We start from the raw sequence: 26,253 nt of genomic DNA, 5'->3' as shown, positions 1-26,253 counted from the left end.
TCAGAGATGGCACGGGGAGGCAACTGTGAGAATCACACCCTGGCTCTTCCCCATAAACTCACTGTGAGCTCAGTCTTGTCACCTCACCTCTCAGAGCCTCCATTTTCTCATCTGTGAGAGAAGGATTGATCATAGACCATGCGCGGGCTGCTCACTGTAAGGACTCAGCCAGGGAGTGTGTGGGCTCCTTGCTCTGGAGCAGAGCAGAACTCAGAAGAGTTCTGAGTTCTGCTCTGCTCAGAACTCTTCTGAGTTCTGCTCTTGCCTGGGCCCTGAGGGCCGCCATGGAGAGATGATGGTGGGCACTGTACTCCTCAGAAGGGAGACATAGCAGCCGGCATGTGAGGGAAAGAGGTCTAGTCCGAGGTCCCAGGGCTCCCACGCTGGCCTGCCACAAACCGCCTCTGTGGCCTTGGCCTCGTTACGGTCTCTCTTTTGCAAAAGGAAGAAGTAGACTAAACCACCTCAGAGTTTCCTTGCAGTCTTGAACTTCCATGACCGTCTGGGCCATAGCATTGGTCTCCTTCACAGGTCTTGTGAAAGGGTTTGTCAAAGGAGAAGCCAGGGCAGAGGGCAGTTTCAGAATTCACTTTGGCAAACCAGAGGAAGAGACTACTTTGTGAAAGAGCCATTATATCTGTGGGCAGATCCGCACAGCTGTGGGAGTGGTCCCCATTAGCTCGGGGGCTTTTATAAACCACTGCCTTGGCAGGGCCCTGGGCTGTCTGATGCCACCTGCCATCCTTTTGCCTGCTGACCTCACACCCTCCCTCCAGGAAGGTTCTCTGCCTGATGGGGTGTCTCCTTGGCCACAGGCCCCAGTGCTCAGCCCCCCAGCATGTAAGGGGGTTAGGCCTGCCCCTCATTGGCTGGCTGACTGTGGGCCTAGACATCCTGGATGGCTCCTGCCCCTTGAATGATAAATAACTAGAGCTTCTCGCCCAGTATTTTGATGGACATTTGGGGAATTGTTCTGAGATTCACAGCCCAAACCAGGATCCGGCCTTTTGAATAGGATCAGTGGGTAACACTTATTTCCGGCTGAGGCTGATTTGAGAGGCTGTCAATGGGGGCAGCTGAATTTGAAAGAGCCTATCTTAGATTGCAAAGGGACCCCGTGGCCCAGTTGTGGGATGAGCTGTTGGTGGGAAGCAGGACAGGAGGGAGCATGAGGCAGCAGTGATAGTACACTGGGGCCAAGGCCATAGTCGGGAGGAATCTGGTACACGGCTCCTGGGGCCTCAAAACCCAGCAGGATGGTGGCCTGGTTCTGCCGCCCAGCCGGGCCCACTAGTCTGACTCCTGAGAGTCTGGTTTCCACCCCTTCCCTGAGGATTATATCATTTCCTGGTCAGATGGAGGCTGTGTATGTCACTGCAGCTCCTGGCCATCAGCGGGATCGTGCCTGCTCGGAACCTGCGGAAAGTCACAGCCTTTTCAGGGTCAGCTAGAAGGAAGCTCTTGGAGCTGTGCCTCCTGCTACTCTAGCACTCCAGCTTTGGGGAACTTGGGAACCAGGGCTCCTGGGCAGGGGGAGAAGGGCTCCAAGATGCTCCTGCTGTTGTGTAGGGAAGACCAAGCCACTGTGACATAAGCTTTCACGTAGTGTGTTGGCCAAAGATGAGGCTTTAGCCCCCGATCTAACTGCAACCAGATCCCAGCTCCATATTCCCCACAGGGTGACCTGGACAAGTCACTTAACCTCTCTGATCCCCAATTCCTATCCATAAAAGGGATGTAACAGTAGTACCCACCTCATGGGGATGTTGAGAGGAGTGGTCCATGAGAAGAGCTTTGCACAGCAGCTGGCGTTTGGCAAGCACACAGCGGACGGTGGCTGCTGTTGTCACTGTCCTCCATCACCATCATTGTTGTTATTCAGGAGCTCAGCCTGACAGACTCCCATCTTGCTCCTCCCCATGGCGTTGACCTTGTGCCGAACCTCTTCGTCTGCTTGCCTTGCAGGAGCCGCAAAGACAGCCTGGAAAGTGACAGCTCCACGGCCATCGTTCCCCACGAGCTGATCCGCACACGACAGCTTGAGAGTGTGCATCTGAAATTCAACCAGGAGTCAGGGGCTCTCATTCCCCTCTGCCTAAGGTGAGCCCCACGGCACACAGCTTGTCCTCAGGGAGCCAAAGGCCTCTGCTTGCCTTCTCCCCCACACCTGGGTGGAGTCTGCCCCCCGCCCCCAGCGGAGAACCTGTCGGGCAGTTCTGTCTTGGGCCTGTGGGGGGATCCTGTGGACTCGAGCCAGCCTATAGCCCCCACTGGGCTGAAGAACACTCGTGTGTCCAGAGAGGTGACCTCGGTGCCGCTCCCTTAGGAGGGTTCAGCCGCCGGACAAACTCGGATGCCCCCGCCATCCCACAAGGCTAGAGTCAGTCACACTGGGGGGCAGGGCAGCAGCTCTGGTGGGTTGGACTCTTATTTTCTTCACTCGTTGCTTTTCCCATGCAAAACACTCCATTCTCCAAACTCTATGGCCAGCATAACAGACTCCTGGAGGGACTGAGAAGTCCAGCTGTGTCTTTTCTGCTGCTGGCTGCAGTGCCAGAATCCTAGCCCCGTGGCCAGAATTCCCACTCTGCTTGGGGACACTGCCCTGGGCCGAGTCTGCTCCGCTGGCTTCTTGCAGAGCCCTTGGGATTTCCACCCTCACTTTTATAGCAGGGAGGTGACCAGAATAACTCTAAACTCAGATGACAGTGACAAGGAAGAAGGGGGTTGCCCTGGTTTGGTCCCCCCCCCATGGTCCCCAGAGCCTGAGGAAGGAGTTTGGATGCTAACCAGCACTGGCCAGCCACCCTGGGGAACAGGGCAAAGATAGCAAGTGGTCAGAATGAATGGAAGCAGGGAAGGCCCCCCCACCAGGACCCCAGCCATCTCCTCCCCAGCTCCCTCTCTGGCTCAAGCTCAGGACTGTTTGACTGGTGAAGGGTTAATCTGAGGCAGCCTGGGAAAGCCAAGGGCAGGCTGGGCTTCCTTTGCTGACTGGCATCTCTGCCTCACTGGTTGTCCCTGCCTGCCCTTCCCCCAGGTGTATTTCCAGACTGGGGATTAACAGTCACTTCTTTTGGCTCCCTCAGAGTGTCCCCATTTGGCGTCAGCCTTTATTACTATTACTATTACTATTACTATTACTATTACTATTATTATTACTGCTACTGCTATTATTATTATTTATTTGTCTGTCTTGAGGTCGGCTTGTGGCCTTAGGGCTAGCCATTTTGACCTTGTGAGAGAGCCCATGAGCAGGTGAAAGACTGGCTCGGACACAGGGCTTGTGCTGGGAAGGCACTATGCCATCCTCCCAGGGGCTTGGCGAATTTGTTTAGATGCTACTTCACCGCTGCCCTCAAAACAGAGGGGACATGACCCCACTTTTAGTTGTGAGCATGACCTTGTGCCCATTGCTAACTGCCCTCTCTGGCCTCAGTTTCCTCACCGGGACACAGGAGGTGTCCTCCACTCCTCCCTCAGGCCCCCTGAATGCTGATCTGATGTCTCTGCTGGCCTTGAGCGCTTCGGAGCAGGGGCGGTAGTGAACTGGGGAGAGGCTTCTCTGGGAAGGTGCTGAAGTGAGCGTGTCCGGTTACAGGCCCCTGTTGGTGGGCAGGTGGGCAGGCAGGAGGGCATTTGCCAGGCACCCTGTCCCTTTGCCAGGCCTGGTGCTCACAGTCTCTGTGTTCCCACCCCCAGGGGCAGGCTCCTGCACGGACGGCACTTTACATATAAAAGTATCACAGGTGACATGGCCATCACATTCGTTTCCACGGGAGTGGAAGGCGCCTTTGCCACTGAGGAGCACCCTTACGCAGCCCATGGACCCTGGTTACAAGTGAGAAGGCTCATTTTCTTCTCCCTACCTTCTTTCCGTGGGCTCTTCCCGCACCCGCCTCCTCCCTCTCCTCCCTTGGCAGCTCTCAGTGGCTCCCTTCCAGAGGGGCTGGTAGTGGGAAGCCGTGTGGAGTGTGGCTGCTGCTGCCTGTCCCATCGGCTCTAGGAGCACTTCCTGGCCAATCCCCACCCCATCACCTGAGACACCAGGGATAACTCTCTAGGCCCTGGCCATTGGTTTGCCAGGGAAATCCAGATTTGAAAGATGTGAGACTTTCTGCACCCTGGGTGAACCAAAGGCCAGGACACCCGACGGTGAAATGGGATAGGAGGAAGGATGGAAGCCAGTCTCAAGTGGCTCTGTGGAAATCCCACCAGAATTCCTAGAAAATGGGGTGTGTGGGCCTGGACTGGGGCTGGGATGGGCAGGCCTCAGCAGACAGAGCCTCCCCACTCCCTGCATCTAATGGCTCTCCTGTTCCTCCTAATGGAAACCCAGCTTTTCGGCACAGAAACCTGCTGGCTTGTCCAGAACACTTTGTCCTTCCTTGGCTCTTCTGGCTGGAGCACAGCTCCAGAGCTGATGCCAGGCAGGGTGCTGGGGCCTGAGAGCCATGGGCCTCCTCCCCAGCCCCCACGCTGTCCCCGGGCTCTAACAGGGACTTGGCTGGTCCAGCATGCTCCCAGACATATTAGGGGAATGACATCCTTTCTTCTTTGTTTGTTGGGGGTATGAGAGGAAAGCACTCTACCTTCTCTCTCTCTCTCAGGAGTTATCAAGAGAGGGGATCTGACCCTAATCCAGAAGTTGGCTGTGCTTGTTTTTGGTGTGGTGGAGGGGAGGTTGTAGTAGAGGGGAAGGGAATTCTGCTGGTTTTGTGGGTTTAGCCCAGTGTGTGTGTGGGGGTCTATGAAACGTACTTACTGGTAATGTGTGTGTGTGTGTGTGAGAGAGAGAGAGAGAGAGAGTGAGAGAGCTTGCAGCTGAATTTCTCCTCCTTCAGGCCTCTTCCCCCTCCCCCCCCAAAATACTAACCCTTAATTAAAACAAACAGCAAACAAAGGACACCAACCACACTCCTCAGACTAAGCGAGGTAGAAAGCTAGTGCTTTAGCAATATCGTGTTCCATAAATTATCTTGCCTTTTTCCACTGTTATTACATTGTTTCATAACAAAATTACTTTGAACCATAAAGTTATAAATACATTTTAAAAGTCCCACTTGGTAACATTAGATTTCTGTCCATGTGGGCTTGGTAGTTACTGTAGCAAAAGCTCTGAAGCATAACATTCGAAACTAGCCCCGTGCAAGTGGAAAAGGCCTCCCCACCCGCCCCAGCCGTGTCCCAGGAAGGCCAGGCTGCTTCTGCGGAGAGGAGGAGGGCTGCCTCTTCCCCGGGGAGAGCTGGTAAGGAATGGGGAAGTGGGGACCCATCGGGAGAACCCAGCATCCCCTGAGAGTCGAGAGTTCCCAGGTCATCATTCCTAGTAGGTGACTGTGCTCATAGGTCTCAGAAGTGTCTTCAGATAGCATGTCCTCAGATACACAGAAATGTGTACTGAAGATTCCGGCCCATGTTCCTGGGAAAGTAGGGACCAGGGTCTCCCCAAAATCAAGAAGAAATTCTCCCCTCCCCCATTACATCTTATATCTTCACCTCTGAGCCTGTCCTTGGAGTCTTGCCATCCTTGGAATTCCTTCCTGCCCTGAGGCAGGGGTGGTCACCATCTCCATTCTCAGAAGCCCAGGAGCCCTGGCCCCCAGAAGACTCAGCAGATGTCATGTTGTCCCTCCATGCCCCCAGAGTTCTGAATCCAACCCCAGTCCCAGAGCCCCTTATCCCAGGCCACTGGCGTAGTGCTCCCAGGCCCACTCCTGTCACCCTTGGGCAGCCCCTCGGGCTCCTGAAGCCCTGGGCAGGGCCCCTCCCATGCGCTGTTGCCCAGGGAACCAGAGCGGTGGGAACCAGCCTCGGGCTTCGGCTATTTCAATAAAGTTGCTGTGCTGGGAGCTGCTTAATCAAAGGCCTGTGTTATGGGCTCATTAGTGTGGTCCACCACGGGCCAGCTCACAGGGGAGCTCCCAGGAAGGCTGGCTGGGGCCCCGCTCCCCCAAGCATGCACCCTCACTCACTGAGGGGTTTCTCAGGCCCTTTCCAAGGAGCCCTGGGAAACCTTCTGCCTCTGCCCCCAGCCAGTCCTCAGCCAACACTCACAGCAGCCCTCCTTCCTGCCCCCAAAGCAGTCAGCACTTTCTGCTTCTGACTGCCAGCCCGCCTTCCCCTTTAGGATCTTGCCACTGTGGTCATAGGCAGCTCCCTATAGCTTGTGGGAACCTGGGCTTGTAATTACTTGTGAGCCTCTAAGGCTCCCTTTGGGGCTACTTGTCTCCCATGAGTCTTCTGGACATTTTGGCGGCCTGGACATACCAAGGAGGGGCCACTCCACTGGACCAACAAGGGCCCCAGGCCCCTGTGGAGGGAGTCCCCCAACATGGAGGGGACTGACCTCCCCTCTACCCCCTCAGGAATCTCTTGCTCATACTCCCAGGATCAGGGGTGTCTCCCTGGGCCCTGAGTACCAGGCCTGTGGGGAACAGAGGAGTAGGAAGGAGCTGAATACAGCAGGCCCAAGAACATGAAGAGCTCCAGACTTCTGTTTCCTTGGCTGCTACTTGAACGCTCCCTGTCGATCCCAGCTGAATGGGGAGGGGCTGGGATGACTTCCTTACATCAGCCTCAACGGCTTTGGAAGCCCTCACTCCCAGCCTTGGCACCTTGTTCTGGCTACCAGCCTGGGCCTGTTATCTCTTGGGGAGAAGGCACAGCAGAGACACCCTGCATGAGAGAAGAGTAACAAAGGAGAGGCTGAGAGAAAACGGCAGAAGGTGAGGGAATCTGGGACCTCACTGGAGGGTGTGGAGTGGCCCCACACGGGCCTCCACACCCACCTTCTCTTGGTCCTGCTCCTCCCCTTCCCACTTCTCTCCAGCCCCAGGGAAACCCAGGCCCGAGCACACAGAAAGGCAGGACGGGCTGCAACCCCAGGGCAAGCTCAGTGGATACTCCCTGCTTCCTGGAGGAGCTGGAGAGGCAGGAATCCTGCTCTAATTCTATAGGCTTCGAAGTTTCCGGAGGTCAACACCTTGACTCCATCTGCCCTCCCATCTGCTATTTTCATCTTCACGGAGATGGTAAAGCCTGCCAGCCAACTCCAGAGCTTTACATGATGGTCTTCAGCTCTTGGGGGAGGCCTGCTAGCGTCCTCTCTTGGCACACCTTCCCCCAGCATTCCACATCCCAGTAGCTTTAACAAACCTCTCTCCCTTGAGTCTGTCAACACTGAGCTGTTAGTCTTCTGAGCAGGAGCCCGGCCCAGAGCTGAGTCGTTCATCCATCCCCAGCCAGGGTTGATCTGAAGTGGGAGAAATTGGCCCCAGAGGTCACATGGGGGTCACATCGCCCGAATATGAGACTATTTTTCTAAGCCCTGCAATGCTTTCTCAGCTGCGTGGTGTCTGACAGCTCGCCCAGGTGGCGCCCTCCACCCCCAGCCTTTCCCCACCCAGCCCCGATGGGAGGCTTCGGGCTCAGGAGAGGATGCCCAGCTGCTGTCCCGAGTGGACTCACCATCCAGGCCAAGTTTCGGAATCACTTCTGGGCTCTCGTCCTAGCCCGGTGGCTGACTCACCACTGTCCTCTGGACACGTCCCCGCCTTCTCCTGTCCCCGTCCACCCATTTGGATGTTGTGTGCAAGACACTTGGCAATCCCAGGCCCAGGCCCTGGGCAGTTCCTCTTCAGTGCTCTCCTGCTTCTCCTTCCACTGGGGAAGCTGGCCACAACCTGTTCTCCCTGGAGACCTTTGCTTAGGCCGTCATGGGACCTCATTGTCCGAGGGTACCCCCAGTTAGGGTTTAAAAGCCCCCGCTGTGTCTGGGGAGAAGACTGTGATGGCCCGCTGTGCCTTCGCCAGCCACAGCCAGCAGCCAGAGCAGGAGGAGTCTGAGCCTGCTTCTAGCCACCAAAGCTGACTTCTCACCACCCACCAAGAACAGGAAATGAGTGTGTGCCCCACACACCTCTGCCCCCAAGCCTGGGGGTGGGGTGTGGATCTCCATACTGTTTTCTGGCTTTCATCTGGCCAGTTGGAGTCGGGGGGTGGGGGGGGGTGGACACAGATCCAGACTGCATCCTCGTCCTGCCTCCTCAGTCATCATGGGTGCTGGAGCAGCTCCTTGGAAGGCCCTACCTTGTAAACAACACATTTCTGCCTCCAAAAGAAGGAAAGAGAAGGAAAAGGAAAGGCAGACTTGTCGAGAAACAAGAACAACATGTCAACACGAAGAGCAAACAGGGCCCTGGACAAAGTGTGGATTGTCGTATGGGGGGAAGGAGTGGGCATTGTCAGTGCTGTTTGCAGACTCAGAAATAGCACTAGCCACAGATGCTGGAATCAGATCCGCAGCAGCTGGGCTCCTGCCCACTGCACAGCAGGGCCTGCCCAGGGCAGGCACCACTAAAGATCACTTTTTGGGTTCTTTCTGGAACTTGCTGGGGCCTGGGGAATTGGGAGCTTGTTGCCAGCACTCCCTCATCACCAACCAACCAGGCTGTTCCTGAGACACTGGGCATGAGCACCTTGGAGAAGGCTGCTGGTCTGATTCCAAGCCTTCTCTCTGACCAAGAGTAGAGGTTGGGGGTGGAGAGCAGGGGTCCACTGTTCCCCTGCTTGGCCAAGTAGATGAGGGCAAAGCTGCTGGCCCCAACTCAGCCCTGTTTGTTATGCCTGTGCCCAAACCCCCTTCCACTGGGCGAGCCTGAGTATTCCCCATCCCATGATCTGCTGGGTGCCTCGGAAATGCAGATGACTGGGCGCCTGGGTGGCTCAGTGGGTTAAGCCACTGCCTTCGGCTCAGGTCGTGATCTCGGGGTCCTGGGATCGAGTCCCGCATCAGGCTCTCTGCTCAGCGGGGAGCCTGCTTCCCCCTCTCTCTCTGCCTGCCTCTCTGCCTACTTGTGATCTCTGTCTGTCAAATAAATAAATAAAATCTTTAAAAAGAAAAAAAAAATGCAGATGACTTGGCCTTGCCAGGGTATTCTAGTTCGGAAGGTCTGGATGGCATCTCCATAGTGTCAGAAGCTTCCCAGCAGAGTTTGCTGCTCACTGGAGAGCCTCCTCCCTCCAAGGACTGTTTTTGCACAAACAGAAGTGTTTTATGCCCAGCTCTTGGTAAATGCAGCCATTACTGAGTGCTCTTGTCATTTTCCATATTATTACTATTATTTCTATTGCTGTTTTCTGGGCTGGAGTAACTGTTGCCTTATGTATGCATCCACTAAGCTGGCCCGGAAATTTGCCTCACTGTTCCCACTTGGACACCATCTTGGGGCCTGGTTTGCCTTCCTTTCCAACTGGTCACCTTGGTTTTTGAGTAGCTGGACGTCTGTGGTGCTCAGGGTTCCAGCGCTCTCAAGCTGAGTGGCATTGTTCATCTTGAGGAGTTGGGTGGCTGGTTGGAGTTGGGATGGCTGGTCTTCCAGGCCATTGGTAGAAGCCAAAGTCACCTTCACCACCCCCATCAGAGGAGAGAAAAGAGTTAGCCCTGAGTATACAAGGCTTCTAGAATTGGGGCTTTTACCCCAGACCCCAGGAAAAGCGTATCCTCTACCGCAGTGAGGTCAGATCACTGTTTTAAAGTCCAGGAGCCTTGTCTCCTCTCACCACCTGCTTGTCTGCAAAATGGAAGTGATAGCTACCTCCTTGGCAGGTCTGCAGGGAGGGCTCAGTGAAATGGTACAGCTCGAGCCCTTAGCCCAGTGCCCGGCACATGGGGGAGGCTCCTGCTGCTTCTGTTGGAAGTAGTGTCACTGTTACTACTGGCATCGTAGCCATCCTGTTATTATTTGTGGCAGAGCCAGGCAGCCCCCTGGGGACCCAGTGAGCTTCCAGTGCCTCAAGTCCCAGACTGCCCCAGCTTTTCCCACAGTTGCATCACAACGGCACGTCTGTTGCGCGGAGAGCGCCCAGGAGCTGCTCCATCACAGTTGTCTATCTCCAGTGTCCTGTTGATAAGATCTGTTAACATTCTCAGCTCCAGGTCTGAAATATACAAAGAACAGGGCCTGTTTGTTCAATCCAAGCTTCTAAGGTTTAACTCCCAAAGGAAATTAAATTAGACGCCTGGAGCTATGACAGTCTGTCGTGTTTCTTTGCAGGGAATGTCACCCTTAATATCATGCAGATATTGTGTATAATTTTCTCTGTTTAATTCTTTTAAAATAATGTGAAGTTTCCAGCGGGAACCAGCAAGTCACCAAAAGTGAAAATTGAGGAGCAACCAGGGTTTGTCCCCTTTCCTGGTCTTACCATCCCCTCCCCCAGCTGAGGATAAAACAAGTCCACACACAGATGGTACACGCTGGTGGCAGTTCTGCTCACAGGCATAAGGCACCCTCTCTCCACCACCTAGTGCAGACCTCCTTCGGAGGAACTGACTTGGGACTGAGCTCCGCCTTGGTGGGGTCACCTTGCCCCTTGATGGAAAATAGCGCTCAGGGGTCTCACGGGGTGGTCGTGGTCCCTGTGAACCCTCCCCTCTACCTCAGCCCCAGCGCTCCAGTCCCAGGCCTATTTACCTTCCTGGCAGAAAGATCCTCCCTCCAAATTATTTGTGGGTTAGAAATCAGCGTGGCCTGGCCCAGACTGGAACCATTGTCATATCATTGGGTTTTAGGTATGCTTGTGTTTGTGCTAGCATTTGCAGAGATGGCAACAAGCCCCGGAAATGCCAAAAATATGAATGTGACTTTTGTACTGCTCAAGCAAACTGGTGATAACTGGTAGGGAAACAGGACTGTGGGGGGCTGGGGGGGAACCCTGGGGTAAGAGGAGGAGCCAGGACTCTGGCAGTGGGAAGACTGGGGTGTGATGGGGTAAGAGTCACTGGAGTCCGGAAGAAGGGTCACCCAGTGCCATTTTGGGGCACTTGGAGGAAGAATGGGGGTGGGAGGGGCCACCTCAGGTTGGCATTCCCTGGACTGACTTTGCCTGTCTAAATCTTGTCTCTGTCCTCACTGAAGGCCTGAGCTTCTGAAACAAAAAAAAACTGTGGTGAGATGGGGGCCAGTAGTCAGAGCTATTTTGCTGCTGACTGAGGGCTTGCAGCCTGGGAAGGAGATGTCCTTTGGCTCCCTGTCAACTAAGAGAGGGTACGTGTCCAGGTAGAGCATGGACGGTTTTCATGCCTGTGTCCCTGGGCGCCCCACCCAGGGCCGGGACCAGCCAAGGCGCCTGGGGAGTGCTACGGAATTGGGTAGATCAGTGGGCAGATGAGCAGAAGAGTGAATAAAGGCATCAGGGCTGTGGGGAGAAGAGCCCCGGATGTGGAAGCTACACGTGAGGTGCTACTTTAGAGTCTAGGTAGAACTGGGATATGGTCTTATCTCAGTCCCTCACAAGCCATGTGACACTGGGCACATTATACAACCTGTCTGCACCTCAGTTTCCTCATCTGGAAGGAGACTAAAGGAGACAAGATACATGAGCGCTCAGGTTGGCTCATTCAGGCTTCTTATTCGTTGCTCCCACCTCCACCCCTTCGACTTCCTTCTGAGTCCTCCACCCTGTGTGGTCCCCAGCAACCCCACTTGCTGCTCTTCTGCTCTCCCGGGCCATTCCACTTCCTCTCACAAGCTGGCTATATTCCAGATATATGTAGACTCCACTTACGAGAGTGGACAACTCCCAGGGGAAACCTAAGGAGTATTTTCTTGATCCCTACCTTTCTAGAGGGTTTTCCCTCAGAGGAGTCACTCACCTTGGTCTTCACCCCATTGTCCATCTTCCTCTGTGCCTCACCCAGGGTAGTCAAAGTTTGCTGGAGGAGGCAAAGCAGAGGCAGCTGGGGCCACAGCCTGGGGCTCTGGAAGGGTCTGGTGCCGAGGCCAGGAGGCCCTGTGGGCCAGCACAGGGAGGAGAGTGGAGGGAAAGGTCGGATTGGGAAGAGGAAAGACATCCTCAGCCTGGGTCCGGTGTGGTGCAGGCCTGGTGTGAGCTTGGCCTGACTCTGCAGAGCCAGCCTGAGCAGAGGAGCCAGCTGGGAAGAGATGGCCCATCAGGTTGAGGAAGGCCTGTGAGGGTGGGGCTTGTGCCCACTGAACAGTGGGGTCAGGCCACCCCGGGCCTCAAAGCAGGAAATGACAAGGCATCAGACTAGAACAGCGAAGTGGGACAACTGAGAGGTGACCCGGAGAAGAGGTTTCTCAAAGGAAGTTGTAAAGAACTCAGTGGCTGAATGGGGTCAGCAGGACAGGGGTTTGGGAGCTTCCGGCTTGAGAAACTGTGGAGACTGCAGATGGAAACGGGACCTGAGAGCGCCTTTTCTGCTGTAAAATGAGAGAGACATTCTTGGATGTACCTTCACGGGCACATCCAGATTCCAGACAAGGCTTGTATTCCAAATCCAAACAGATTCCTTTTGTCCTACCAAGTTGGGAATGAGGGGGAACATGGGAGCCTGGCGGGGCCGGGAGGACATTGGTGACTGCTCTCGCCCAGCCACCCCCTTCTCCATTGCCCCTTTCCTGCACTGCAGCATGCGGGAGGCCCACACTGCCCGGCCCATAGCCCTACAGGGGACCAGCACTGCTCTCTTTCCAGATATTCCCGCCTTGCTTCCCCATCATCCTCTGACCCCCTTCCTTCCCTGCCCTGGTCCCTGCGGGATTGCAGGCAGGTGGGGTGGGGGGCATGGAGAACACTGGTCTGGGATAGGCTTCCAGAACTGCCCTCTATCCCTAGAATAGGCTCACTGCTTCTTCATTGCCGGAAGAAAGAATTGTGGCTTGGCAGTTGGCAAAAAGACCATATATTAAAAAATAATAATAAATGCTTGTCTTGTTCCTTCTTCCCAGATTTTGTTGACTGAAGAGTTTGTAGAGAAAATGCTGGAGGACTTGGAAGATTTGACTTCTCCAGAGGAAGTAAGCCTGTTTCATTCTAACAGTGGCCTCCAGTCTCCAGGAGCCTGTGTGTGTCTTTCGGTCTGTCAGTCTCCAAGGTGTGGGGAAGGGCTGGAGAGGAGACCCTGTAGGTGTTAAACAGCATTGTTTCCGGTTCCCCAGCCGCCGCCACCCCCCACACCTCTCAGGCCAGCTGTCATAAGGACACCTGGCCAGTTGTCTGAACTAGCGGCTCCTGAGAACCTCACTGAAGAGGCAGCCAGGGCCTATGGGCTGGTAGTTCTTCCCCAGCCCCTGCTGTTGCCTGGCAGGTTCTGAACAGAAATCCCACGCCCGCTGCCAGAGAACATTCCACTGAGGCGTTCTGGTGGGCAAGAAGGGACTCCTGCTCTTGCCTCAGGCCACCCAGGAGCCGGCCTCCTTCCTCGAGTCTCCAGCCATGAGCTCTCCCCTCTTGGTCTCCCTCTTCCAGTGGAGGAACTGGCCGGCCAGGTGGGGGCTTGGGCCTTCCTTGGCTACCCATGTGGGGTACAGGAATGGAGCCCATAATCCCCTTTGTTTTTCTTCCTTGTTCCTGGCATCCTCATTTGCAGGGACTTACCTCATCCTGGAAAGTCCCTTCCCCTCCCCCTGGCCGCCTCCTAAGAAGCACCCCAGTGGGATCTGAGCCTTTCTGGCCTCAATGCCCCATAGTTTAGTGGAACATTAGCAACCTCACCAGGCCTCTGGAGAGCTCTTCTGGGCCCTCCCCTGCCTGTGGCAGAGACAGACCCTTCCATAGCCCTTTCTGCCGGGAAGCGAGTTTGGGGAAGAGCTCCTTCACCTCCCAGGGCCCAGCCCTTCAAGCCAGAGGGAGGCCACGTAGGAGCTAGCTTTCAGCCAGGCCTGGAGCATCCAGCTGCCAGGGCTCCCTGGGCCGCATCAGCCGGGACACGGTGGCCTCCAACACCCACCAGGTGGAGGAGAGCGCGCAGGGTGAGCCTGTCCTGGCCGCATCTCCAGGTGGATGGCAGCTCCTCAGAGCCGGAGGGCGCCTCTGTCCTCTGGGATGTGGCTTGAGAAGTTAACTCACTGATACGTATTCCAGAGCCACCAAGTCCTTGGTCCGTGCGAGCCAATCAACCCCGAGAGTCACTGGTCCCTGAGGCCTGGCTTCTATTCAGTCAGCCCGGAGCCAGCTGCCCAGAAGTGCTTCCGGAGAGGCCGGCCGCGTCGCACTGGGACGGTAGTGCACCAGGCCGCTGCTTTGAGCTTGGGTGTTGAGGAGGTAGGAGGGGGACGGTCCAGGCAGGAGGGACAGGAGCCAGGGGGAGCTCAGGAAAGTAGGTCACTAAAAATGACTTTTTTCTTCTTCTTCTTCTCTGTCCAGAGGCTGTCCTCATACCCAGCCCCACTCTCCACTTTGGTCTTGGCTTGGATAAGTCCCCCATCAGAGGGCGGGAGTGGGGGCCGGCCAGGAAGTATCAGGCCTGTCCACTTCCAGCCCTGGCTCTAGGCAGGCGTAGGGTCCCGTCCTTCCTTCCTTTCTAGCCCGGTCTGACTTCTCACCTAGCCCTGGAACAGTAGGAATTGTAAAAGGCAGACCCTGTTTTCAAGGCAGTGAGCATCTAGTGAGCACACCAGCTGTGTGCCAGAGGAAGTCAAATCTACCAGCCTCTGTCCCACACCCCACACCGAAGCCTGAGACACAGGACCCTCAGCAGATCGGTGATCCCTGGTGGGGGCAGAAAGAGCCTCCACTCTCCTTGGGAAACAGATGAGCTTGAACAAAGAGGAGTGTGATGGGGAGGCACCAGGCCCAAGAAATCACCTCTGGCCAGCCTTGTCCTGTTCCTCTCCTCCCACTGAGGCCAAGCCAGGACCTCCTTCCCTTTGGACCCTTTGGCAAAGGCCACAGAGGGCAGGTTCTGGGGTCCTTCTGCATCAGCCCCTACAAGCAAAGCCATGGCCAGGACAGGACCACAGAGTTCCAGACCTCAAGCCACTTCCCTGTAGCATCTGCACCCTCCCCCCCGGCCCCCCACTCCTCAGCCCCAGGGCCTCAGGGAACAGATTCCTCAAATGCTTGTGGCTGGAGGCAGAACCAAGGAAGTGAGCTGGAGGGAGGTCAGCAGAGTCAAGAAAGAGTTAGAAAATATGCCTCCTCCAACCCCAGTTAATTATTGGCAGGGCAAGGGGAAAGAAGGGGTCACCGAGCTCACGAGCTCACACAGCTTAACCCCAGCCCCCCACCTGGGACTAGCATTTGCAACTGGTAGCCATTTGTGCCCCCAGCACCTGGGAGACAGGGCGCGGGCCCAGGCTCTCTTCCGGCGATTGGGACAGAAGGCAGGGAGTGGTGCTAACCGTATGCGCTCTGACTCTGTGCTTGCTCCCTCCACAGTTCAAACTTCCCAAAGAGTACAGCTGGCCTGAGAAGAAGCTGAAAGTCTCCATTCTGCCCGACGTGGTGTTCGACAGCCCACTGCACTAGCCTGGGCTGGGCCCTGCAGGGGCCAAGGGTGAGCCCAGCGGCTCCCCGGTGACTTCCGCTGTAACAGCTGCGCAAACGCGGTTCCCACAGATAAAAGGACACGTGTGAGGAGGACTGCGCAGCCCCCCCACCTCACCTGCAGCTCAGGGGCCTCACCCCCCAGCCGGCCAAGCCTCCCTGGGCTGGGAGTGGGCAAACGCAAACCTTCCCCTCCTGCTGCTGCCGCGGGTTGTTGTGGTTTGATTTGACTCTGGACCTTGAATGTGCCCTTCGGTGGAGACAGGCCTCGTTCTCACCTCTCCCCTGCCACGCGGGCCCGCAGGAGGAAGTGGAGTGGCCGCTGCGTGCAGGGCCCAGCTCTCCTGTGGGCAGCCTGTGCTAGGCCTGGTCCTCTGGCCACGGAACAATTCCTCTGATCGTGTTTTGTTTTCTTCCTCCTTATTTTATTTTGTCGAAACCGGATGGTATTTTATTGGTCTTCAGAGATGTCCAGAAGCCGTGTATATAATGTTTTTTAAACAGAACTTTATTCCCAGATGAACTTTCTCATTTTCTCAGACGGGGGCCTGGGCTGGTCTCCCCCTGAGCCACCACCAGAGAAGGTGCCAGGGTTCCATTCACCTGCCAGCCCAGGGCCCCAGAGAGCCAGCTTCATAGAAAGGTGGATTTCTTCCCAGCCAGGCCTGGTGGAGCCTGGGGCGGGGGAGAGCCGAGCTGCGCCCTCATGCCGCCTTCAGCCTGGTTTAGCCAACTGGGGCCAGGAGGAGGTACCGCTGCTTCTCAGGCGGACTCAGCCCCTAGCAAAGTTCAAGGACCACCAGGGTCCCAGAGACTTGGCAGCCCAGCCTCATCTTCCAGGCCTTGTCCACCCAACCAGGCCTGCCTGAGAGAGGGTGAGGCCCAGCACCTCGTAGACCATCGCCACCTGCCACTCAGGGCCTAGGTCTCCAGCTCTTTGACCACTTCTGTTCCATTTCCTCCTCCCCTGGGCCTCCCAGCCTCCAGGCTGCAGAACTCTGGCATATTAAAAATGGAAAAATCAACCTCTCACCATGTCCCTCACTTTAATTTTGCAAGCACTGCACTCTGCCACCCTCAGCCTCCCAGCGTCCATTCGTTTCTTGTCTTTCATTCCCCATTCTCCACGTCATTCCCCATACCTCTTTTTCTGCATCCTGGTCTCTCCCAGTCTCTTGCCCCACTACTGCAGATCTCATGGTTTTCCTCCCAGAAATAGACCTATCTCTGGCCCATGGGTTTGGGGTTCCTCTGGGGTTGTCTACCACTTCTGACCTGGAATCAACAAGCCCCCTTTGTGCCCTCTCACCCTTGACTCTAGGGACTGCTGTTTCAAGATCTCCTTTTAGGCCTTTCCAAAGCCAAGTCCTTTGGGCTGTCAGGTCCTTCCTGACTGCACACACGGGCACCATAGCAGTGCCACAGGTGGCCCATGGGGTGAAGGACCCCTTGATGAGAGGGTCATGAGGGCAGAGACTGGGCACTCCAGGGAGCAAGATTTGGACTTCCAAGGGGCCACGAGGCTCTGGCCGCTTCTCCACACAAACCCTCAGGGTTGCCCAGTTCACACCATCAAACTCAGAGCTTCCAGATGGATCATACTGGGAGAGCAAGGCTCTGGGCCTCACCAACCAAGATCGAAGCTCCTCTGGACCTGGTGTCGGTAGCAGCTGTGCCTTTTGCTCCAAGGACTTTTCCAAAAGGACATGTGGCCGCCACCCACCACGGCCTCTCCCTGCCCTGGCAGCGCTTGTCAGCTAGTGCGTCGTGGCCGGAGAGGGGCCGTCAGCTTGTCTCCCTTCCGCACCACCCTGGCCCACCTCGCCACAGATCCTTTCTTTCTGGGGACCTGCCTCTGCCTGCCTGGTTTGGCTGATGGGGAGGAGGGTACCTTCTGAGCTAAGCTTAGTCATCATTATGGGAAACAGGCGGAAGGCAGGTAGCTCTGAGACTGTGAGCCCATGAAGCCTGTGGCCCCTTCCTGCCCTGTGATGTCAGGAACCTCCTAGGTCTGGCTGGGGCCAGGCCTCCCTCTCCTTTCCCTATGGTGCATTGGCTCTGGACGAGTCACAGAGTACCCACCATCTCTGACCAGGCCTTCCAGAGGTTTCTCTGGGAGGGGGCTCTCCACCAAGCTTCTGGCTGGTGAGGGGGACCCTCACTGAGGACCAAGTGAGGCCAACCCCATAGTGTGCCTGGCACAGCACTTGGCACACAGTGGGTACTCGCTAAATGTACCACTTCCCTCCCTGCAGTGCTCTGGGAGCCCTGACATAGTGAGCTGGGGAGGTACATCTCCCTCCTAAATCTGCCTCTTCCTCGTGGCTTCTCTTTGGCTTGCCCAGTCCTGTCCCCTCCCTCTAGGTCCCTGTGGCTCAGGCTCTGGGAGGAAGGGGCTCCCCCCGTGCATACACATGGCAGACTCTCGGACTCCTCAGGTCCAGTGTGGGCTATAGGAAGACTGCAGACCCAGCTGTCATTCTGAGGGGCAGAGCGGCTTGTGCAAGGTCTCAGGTCTGGCCAGGGAACTGGTGCCTCTTCCTGCCTTTCTCTTCCTCCAAAGGCAAGGCTTCGGGCAGGGACTCAGAAGCCTTGGGGAAAGTCTAAAGGGCTAGAGCATTTTTAAAAATGTACACAGGGTCTTGGGACTGGGTTTTGAGATTGAGATGAGAGCAGGGAAAGAAATCCCAAAGGTTGGTGCCCCTATGGGGCAGACCAGTAGAGAACTCCATTGACTGTATTTTTTTATGCAGTGTCTTTCCTCTCTGGCTTCTGGGTCCCCCACACCAGGTGGGGTGCCTGGGTCCCTGTTACAAGTTGGGAGCCCTGTAGAGAGAGCTCTCCTTTTGTACAAGTAACTGAATGCTGCAATGAGCAGTCTTTTGTAAAATTTTATATTAGTTTCTAAGTCAGCGGCGACTCGGTTCCTAGGGGTTGCAGCCAGCCTGGGACTTTTGTAAGAATTTTTGGGTGACTCACTTAGATGTCGTTTCCTTCTTGCTCCCTCTTCCTCTGTGTAATCTAAGTGCATTAAACATATTTGCAGAAGTGCCTGGATCTTGTGCTCCTTTTTGGATGCCTGGAGTAGGGGAGAGGCCGGAGGGGTGGGTTGGACTCAGCTGCTGAGAAGGAGCGGGGATGGGGGAAGGCCCTCGAGGACTGTCGTTGGGTATGGAGGTGTCCAAGAGCAGGATCATGCAGCTGGTGACTCTGGAGTCCTGCAGAAATGACTGCAGGCTCCCTTTCACTGATCTTGAATTCCTCTAAGGTCATGGGGGTGGGGGGGCGGAGGAGCAAGAAACAGGTCTGGAACGATGAGTGGCTGGGTCGAGACTCTCTTTCTTCCTCTTCTGCTCTCCTCTCACTAAAAAAGCCCTCTCCCCTTGGGAAGGTGGGCCTTCCATCCCTCCAGCTTTAGAGTTCTTGTGTCCCTTCCAGCTTGGGTCAGGAGATGGCCCACTCCCCTCACCATCTCAATTCAACCTCCTGGGATGGATGGGCAGCCTCAGAACCATCACACCCACTGGGTGACCCAGAAGGCAGCCCTCCCTTCCTGTGAGCCCCTCTGGGCCTGGCCTTGATGAGGAGGTGGTAGATCTCCCTTCCCTGGACTGCCCAGCTCCTAACTCTCCAGGACATGGCACAGCACATCAGAGCCCAATCCCCATGGGGAGATGGCAACAGCCTGGGACGTTAGAGGCAGGCAGGAGGGGGTCTGCACCCAGACAGCCTTTCCAGAACCTACAGGGCTGCTCTAAACCTTCCCGCATTCTTCCCCTTCCTGCTAGGCCCGGTTGTCTGTCTCGGAGAATAGTGGGGCCGTGGCTCCTGGTGCTCGGGTTGGGGCTGTAGCACCCAGGGGGCTTTGCTGGGCTCGTGGCAGAAGTCCTCGGGGGATCACAAGAAGGGAGGGGACAGCAGGTGTCAGCTCTTGGGAAGGGACTCTGTCCTCTGAGAACCAGCTTTATCTGGGGGACTTTCCCCAGGCCAAGGTCAGTACTCCTTCCCCTGTGACCTCCTACTGAACTGTGTAGCTGGCCCCTGGAGCAGTGGGACAGGTCCTATCTGGGGCCCTCAGTCAGTCTGGCAGTCAGAGCAAGGGAGCTGAGAGGGCCCAGAGCTGGACTGACAATCGCAGGGTGGCCCAGGCCACACCCATTCACCTTTTCTTTTCTCCTTGGAGATTGGGGGGCGGGTGGAGGGAAGGGCTGATTATCTAATCCTCCTCATCTGACCAGCCTAGAAGGACCTGGGGTCAGAGTGGAGCTCTAGTCCCAGAGAGCGCAGAACGGCAAGATCCTGCATTTAGGTGGCTCCAGGAGATAGGACTAGGACGAGATTCTTCCTGCAAAGAGGCTCCTGGGCCTAGAGCAGAGACCCCACCCTAGATTTAGGGAGGGGAGAAATCTGCCATGTGATCTGTATAATGTCACCTCCGAAAGGCCTGTACTTTCCTCCAGGCATCTGCTCTGCCCTGTGTGGGGTGGGAGGATGTCAGGGGCCCTGGGTGAGGGGGACCCACAGGCTCCAGAGCCATCGGACTAGGGAGCGTAAGAGATTTGCCAAACTGGCCTAACCAGAAGGAGAATGTGAAGGGAAGTGAGTCAACCCAGGCTGCCAGGCACTGAGGTAGCTGCCTGGCTACAGACCCCAGAGGAGGTGGGGAGGTCAGGGCAGGGGGCTAGGGAGTGCTGTCCTGGGCAGGAGAAGGGAGAGATTTGTCCCAAGGCTGCAGTGGGGGCAGGTCAGGATGTGGTCTGGGAGGGCAACCATCTCCAGGCCCCTTCTGTGGGGGCACCATGGGACTGACCCATGACTTCTCATTACTTCCAGGAAGTCTTTAGGAGAGAGCTAAGGCCAGGGTGGGGGAAATGGGCAAGATGCCTGGTGGGTGTCCACGGTCTGTGTTCATTCACTCCTCCTTTCAACAAATGCATGCCAGGCCCTCTGCTATATGCTGGGAGACTGGACACAGGCCTGGCTTTAAGAAGTGTGTCATGCAGTGGGGAAAACAGACAAGGAAACAACTGCAAGGAAGAGCCATGAAGGAGGAAGACCGTCAGCTGCTTTCTGTCCTACCGTGACTCCACCGGTGGTCAGTGTGACTTTGGACAGGTTTTTTTCATCTGCAAATAGATACTTGCTTCACAGAGTTTTTGCAAGGATTATATGAGATAATACACATAAGATGCCTGCCACATAGTAATTGCTCAATTAGCGTTAACCCTTTATTAAAGGACTAGGCTAGGGTACGGACATAGAAAAGGTACCCAACCCAGTCTGGGAGATTAAAAAAGGCTTCCCGAAAGAAGTGACATCCAGGTCAAAACTGAAGGATGCTTAAAGACGAAGGACAAAAGAAGAGGAGATTTATTTTCAAAAGCACTCCAGGCAGACAGAACAACAAGGGAAAAAGCCCCAAAACTCTTCTTGGGATTTGGAATGCTTGAGGTTTATGGCATCAAGCTTTCACTTGAGGACCATTCCCTTGCCTTTTGGATGAAGAACATTCTGAGAGAGCAAGATGGGAGGCAAGGACCAGGCAGGCCTGGATTAAGGTAGAAGCAGTAGGGATGGAGAGAATGGAACTCATTCATTTATTCAACAAATATTTATTGAACACCTACTATGTGATAGGTCCTGTTCTAGGCTCTGGAGATACGTTATTTAAAAAAAAAAATTATTCCTTTCACAGATCTTATATTTTAGTGATGGGAGATAGATAGTATTTGTTTAGAATAGAATATGTAGTACATGGATGTGTGTGCTATGGAGAAAAAATAAAGCAGAAGAGGAGAGATGGGGCTGGGGTAGGGTGTGTTTGTAAATACGGACCTCAGGAAAGGCCTAGCTGCATAGGTGACATTTGAGCAAAGGAACTCAGTGACAGGAAGAAGGGACATCTGGAGGAAGAATGGTCCAGGCAAAGAATGCTGCAGAGACCCTGGGGTTAGGGGAAACACACTAAGAATATCTGAGGAACAAAAGAGGAAGCCAGTGTGGCTGGAGCAGAATGAGAGAAGGGGAATAACAGGAGATTGCTTACACAGAGGGCAGCTAGTGTAGGACCTGGCAGGCAGTAATGAAACTTGGACTTTTATTCTAAAGTGGGAAGCCATCAGGAGATTTTTGAGCAGAAAAGTGACATAGTCTGACATATATATTTTTTTAAGGTTTATTTATTTTAGAAAGAGAGTGAACAGGGGGAGGGGTAGAGGGGGAGAATCTCAAGCAGATTCTCTGCTGAGCAGGGATCCCCACAGGGGGGCTTGATCCCATGACCCTGAGACCATGACCTGAGCCGAAATCAAGAGTCTGATACTTGCCCAACTGAGCCACCCAGGCACCCCACAGTCCACACATTTTAAAAAGATTTCTCTGGCTACTGTGTTGAGAATTGACCTGGGAGGTAAGGGCAGAAGCAGAGAAACTGCTTCGAATCTATGGAAATATTCCAGGCTAGAGATTATGGTGAAGTAATGGAGATGTGAAGAAGTGGCAAGATTTGCTAAAGGGTTGGCTATGGGATGTTCACCGAGAAGTGGACAACTTCAAAGGAATAGGGGCAGGAGTGTGTACAGAAATTACCATAGTTTTGGACATGCTGACTTTGATATTCATTGTACCTCCAGGTGACGAGGTTAAGCGAGCAACTAGTATACAAATGGGTGACCTGAGAGACACTTTTTTTTCCAGAATCTTTTTTTTTTTTTTTAAGATTTTATTTATTTACTTGACAGAGATCACAAGTAGGCAGAGAGGCAGGCAGAGAGAGGGGGGGAGGCAGGCTCCCCGCTGAGCAGGGAGCCCGATGCCGGGCTCGATCCCAGGACCCCGAGATCATGACCCGAGCCGAAGGCAGAGGCTTCAACTCACTGAGGACCCAGGCGCCCCCGACCTGAGAGATATTTAAGAGAAGGATCTATAGGGGCGCCTGGGTGGCTCAATTGGTTGAAGGTCCGATTCTTGGTTTCAGCTCAGGTCATGATCTTGGGGTCCTGAGATGGAATCGAATTTCGGTGATGAGTGGGGAGTCTGCTGTAAAATTCTCTCCCTCTGCCTCTCCCCTGGCTTGCGCTTGCAGGCATGTTCTCTCTCTCTCTCTTCCTCTCTCTCTCTCTCTCATAAATAAATAAATCCTTAATTAAAAAGAGATAGAGGGATGCCTGGGTGGCTCAGTTGGTTAAGCCGCTGCCTTTGGCTCAGGTCATGATCCTAGGATCCTGGGATCCAGTCCTACATCGGGCTCCTTGCTCAGCGGAGAGCCTACTTCTCTCTCTGCCTCTATCTGCCACTCTGCGTGCTCGTGTGCTCTCTCTCTCTCTGACAAATAAATAAAATCTTAAAAAGAGAGAGAGAAAAGCATCTATAATGCCTGATTGGATGGCTAAGGGAGGTGAAAGGGAGATATTAAGGTCACTTCCCTGATCCTTGGCTTGGTCACTAAGCTGCTGACAGGTCCCACTGACTGAGATGAGGGACACAGTGGAGGAAAATGGGCTGGCATATGAAGAGGATGATGAGTTTAGTTTCCAATACATTGAATTCAACATACCTGTGAGACTCCAGAGGGATGTCAGGGTTGGCTACACTGACCTGCAGCCAGGAAGGTGAACTTTCCAACTGGAGATGGTGAGTGGGGAGCCACCAGGTTACAGACAGTAGTAAAGCTTTAGGAGTGAGAGGCTTCAGGGAACAGGTATAGATTAGTAGGAGGATAGGGTGGAGGGCAGGGCTCTCAGGACTGTCAACATTTATGAGATGGAAACTGGAGAAGTGTGCGGTTAGAAAGATAAAAAAACCAGAAGAGTATGATATCTTATAAGTTAAGGGGGGCGGTCTAGAAAGGTGGGGAATGTGAGGAATCCTTTAGATTATCCTGGAGGGCGTTGGTGAGGAAGCCAGAGAAGGACCCTCCAACAACTCCAAACTAGACTTTATTGTTTCTCCTTGTTTGTTAATTCAGACATGCAGGCATTCATTTATTCATTCATTCAACAAAAGATCTCCCATGCGGGGTGGGGGGAATGCAAAGGGCTGAAGACACATGGGCTCTGTCATTGAAGGGCCCACATTAGCCCCCCAGTCAGGAATAAGGAGACAGAATTCCTAGAGCAGTGAGGCCCTCTGGTTTTATGGAAGGATCAGGGACCCACTGGTTATTCTGAATTGGATTTGAATCTCAGTTCTACCATTCAGAATGTAATTGCTGATGACTCCAAAATCTATAATCGCAGTACAAACCTTCCCCCAACTTTGTATATATGATTGTCTTTGCAACATCGCCACTGGGATATCGGAGCCAACTCAAATTTAACTTAGAGCTACTGAAAAATCTCCCCACCCAAGCTCATTCTCTTCAATTCTCTCCTTCTTGGTGTGTGCTACCACCATGCAGACTTGCTGAGGGCCAACTCCTCTAAGAATCACTTAAAAACATTTTGGAGAGATAAAAAACTTTATATACCTGGTAACATTTTGAAAGTTCAAAAGCACATACTATATACAGTGATAAGCACATCTTGATCCCATTCCTATTAATGCGTTGATTCCTCTCCACCCCATATCTAATCTTTATCTAGTCCTGTTGGCACTACTTCCAGAATTTATCCCAAATCTGAGGGCTTCTCATAACCATCTTCAAGTCTAAACTCTTTACCATGACCTAGAAGACCCTGCATGTTCTGTCCCCTACTTGTCTTCTCCGTTGGAGGGCCTCTTTCTGCCCTGGAGCATGCCTAATCTGTTGCTTTCCCATTTGTTTCTTCTTCTGACTGAAGCACTCTTTCCCAGGGTTGTTAATGGCCTGATGACTCCTGAATATTCAGGTCTTGGCTCAGATGTCACTTTTCTGAGGAGCCCTGCGTGAGCCCCTTACTCTCTATCACAGAAATTATCCTGTATATGTAACACTAATATTTATATATATTATAAAATAACAATATTTATGATATGATTGTATTAGTATTAATCATTATTATCATTATTATTAGGTATATGTTCTCCAGGGACTCCCAGGGCCCAGAAAAATGCCTGGCACTTCCAGGCTTTTGTTAAAATATTTGTTAACTGACCCATCGACCTCCAGCAGACTACTCCACTTCTTTAAGTCTTCATTCCCTTATTAATAGAAAAGGGATTACAATGCCTTTTTTGCTTGGTAGTTTTAAGTGTCAGATATGTGGGGGAAAGTATTAAGGACATGGGGAAATAGCCACGGTGAACCTTTACAGCTCCCTGTTCACTTACATCAGACAGAAAGAGCAGACTGATAAACCCTCCCTTTCCTCCCAGGTAAAAAGAGCTACTGGTGAAAAAGCCCAGGAAGAGGTGGTCCCACTACGCAGCGGCATCATCGCCCTTTTAAGTAGCGCGGAACTCTCCTCCCACCCTAGTGTTTAATGTACCGAAGTAAGTGCAAGTCACGTGAGGCTCTCGCGTCTGCCCCGCCCTAAAGAGGCGGAGCCTTAGCTTGGGGACCAATAGCTGGAGCAGCCTCCGGAACAGCCCCAACTCCAGACAGGAAAAAGGGGAGGAGCCGGGAGCTTCAGTAGCTGTAACAGCACTTCCGGACAATACGCCCCGCCCTTATCCCCCCGTCCCCTCCCTGTCGGTCCGGGTCTCCAGTGCCCGGTGGGCCGAACCAGCGGGTGCTGATTAAAGGCGCCGCAGTTGCGCCGCCGCTTTCTCCACCAGTCCTCCTCCCCGTCTCCCCGCCCTCTTCCCGTGTAGCGGGACCGGCCTTGATGTAGGGACACCACCCTCCGCCTGTCTCCGCTCTACCTCGAGAGTCCGGCTCACCGCAGACCCCTGCCCGCCGGCATCTCCACCCTGCCGGACGCACTCTGCTCGGAGCCCATTGTATCCCCTCGCCCCGGGCTGCAGACTCCGAGGCCAGACTGTGGCGGGAAGATCGGGGACCCCTGTGCGCCCCTCCAGCCGGTCCCACGAGCCGGGGCCCCTCCCCCGCCCGCCCTCCTTCCAAAGGCGAGGTAGCGGCGAGGGCGCCCTTCCCTCGCTGCTGAGGCGGAGGGGGCCGACTGACCGGCAGCAGGGACTCACCCCCGCCCCAGCCCCAGCCGCGCCCCCCCCCCCGCGCTCCCTTCCCGGGGGGACAGCCGGAGCCGTAGCGAGCAGAAGCAGGAAAAGAACTGCCCGGCGCGCAGATCATTTTTATCATCGAGATTATTATTAAAAGGGGGCGGGGAGCCTAGAATGCGGGGGAAGGGGCCAGAGACGCAGCTATTTTTATTAAACAGATTATTCCTGAAATAATAATACGCGCAAGATGGCTGAAGGTGGCCCTGATGAGAGTGTTGGTTTTTTTTTTTCCTTTTTTTTTTTTTTTTTTGATCTGAGGATAAAGCTCTGAGGCGACTGCCGCTGCGGAGACCCTGCCCGAAGTGCCCTCCCCTCAGTTGTGAAGCTTTGGGCGGACAAACGGACCCACAGACAGAGCGACAGGCGTGGGCCCGCCCCGGACGCGTCGCCTGGGCAGCAGCCGGGGGCCGCCGGAGCTCGCCTTTCTGCCGACTTCTTCCAATTCTAATCTTTTTTTTTTTTTTTTGGAAAGGACCGGGGTGGGTGGAGCAGAGGTGGAGAGAAATCGGGACTTGGCATTTTCTCCTCTCTCTCTCCTAATTTAAGGGAGGCCGCCAGCCCTCCCCTTAAAAAAAAAAAAAAAAAAAAAAAAATCCCACCGAGAGAGAGAGAAAGCCCGCTGCAGGACCCTCGAGCGAGCGCGCCCGGACCCCCGGCCACCGCGGCCTCAGCCAGGAGCCCAAGATGGCTGGGCTCTGAGGGAGGCAGCCTGCCCGGCTGGCTCGGCCCGGCCCCACGGCCGCAGGCTGGCTCCGACCGCAGCCCCTAGCCTTCCAGGCCGGAGCAGAGGCCGAGAAGAAAAGAAAGTGGGGGGGGAGGGGGGCCGGGGTGGCGAAGGGGGAGGGCCAGGGCGGGGGG

General features: G+C 54.6%; 1 protein-coding gene across 2 annotated transcripts in view; it reads left to right on the top strand.

The window, feature by feature from the left end:
- SUFU (SUFU negative regulator of hedgehog signaling) overlaps positions 1–18,351 on the top strand; it is a 113,384-nt gene extending 95,033 nt beyond the window's left edge. For both annotated transcript variants that reach the window (XM_032881304.1, XM_032881294.1), the window contains exons 9-12: positions 1,966–2,100; positions 3,703–3,841; positions 12,756–12,824; positions 15,187–18,351. In XM_032881304.1, the coding sequence (XP_032737195.1) occupies positions 1,966–2,100; positions 3,703–3,841; positions 12,756–12,824; positions 15,187–15,276 (433 nt within the window). In that variant the 3' untranslated portion in view covers positions 15,277–18,351. The remainder of the gene's footprint in view (positions 1–1,965; positions 2,101–3,702; positions 3,842–12,755; positions 12,825–15,186) is intronic.
- The last annotated feature ends 7,902 nt before the right edge of the window (positions 18,352–26,253 follow it).

Source organism: Lontra canadensis, unplaced genomic scaffold (genome assembly GCF_010015895.1).
Source record: "Lontra canadensis isolate GAN:19392208 unplaced genomic scaffold, GSC_riverotter_1.0 scaffold3, whole genome shotgun sequence".
Taxonomy (NCBI): Eukaryota; Metazoa; Chordata; class Mammalia; order Carnivora; family Mustelidae; genus Lontra; species Lontra canadensis.
The sequence above is the reverse complement of the archived record's forward strand: the minus strand, read 5'-3'. Positions and strand labels throughout refer to the sequence as shown.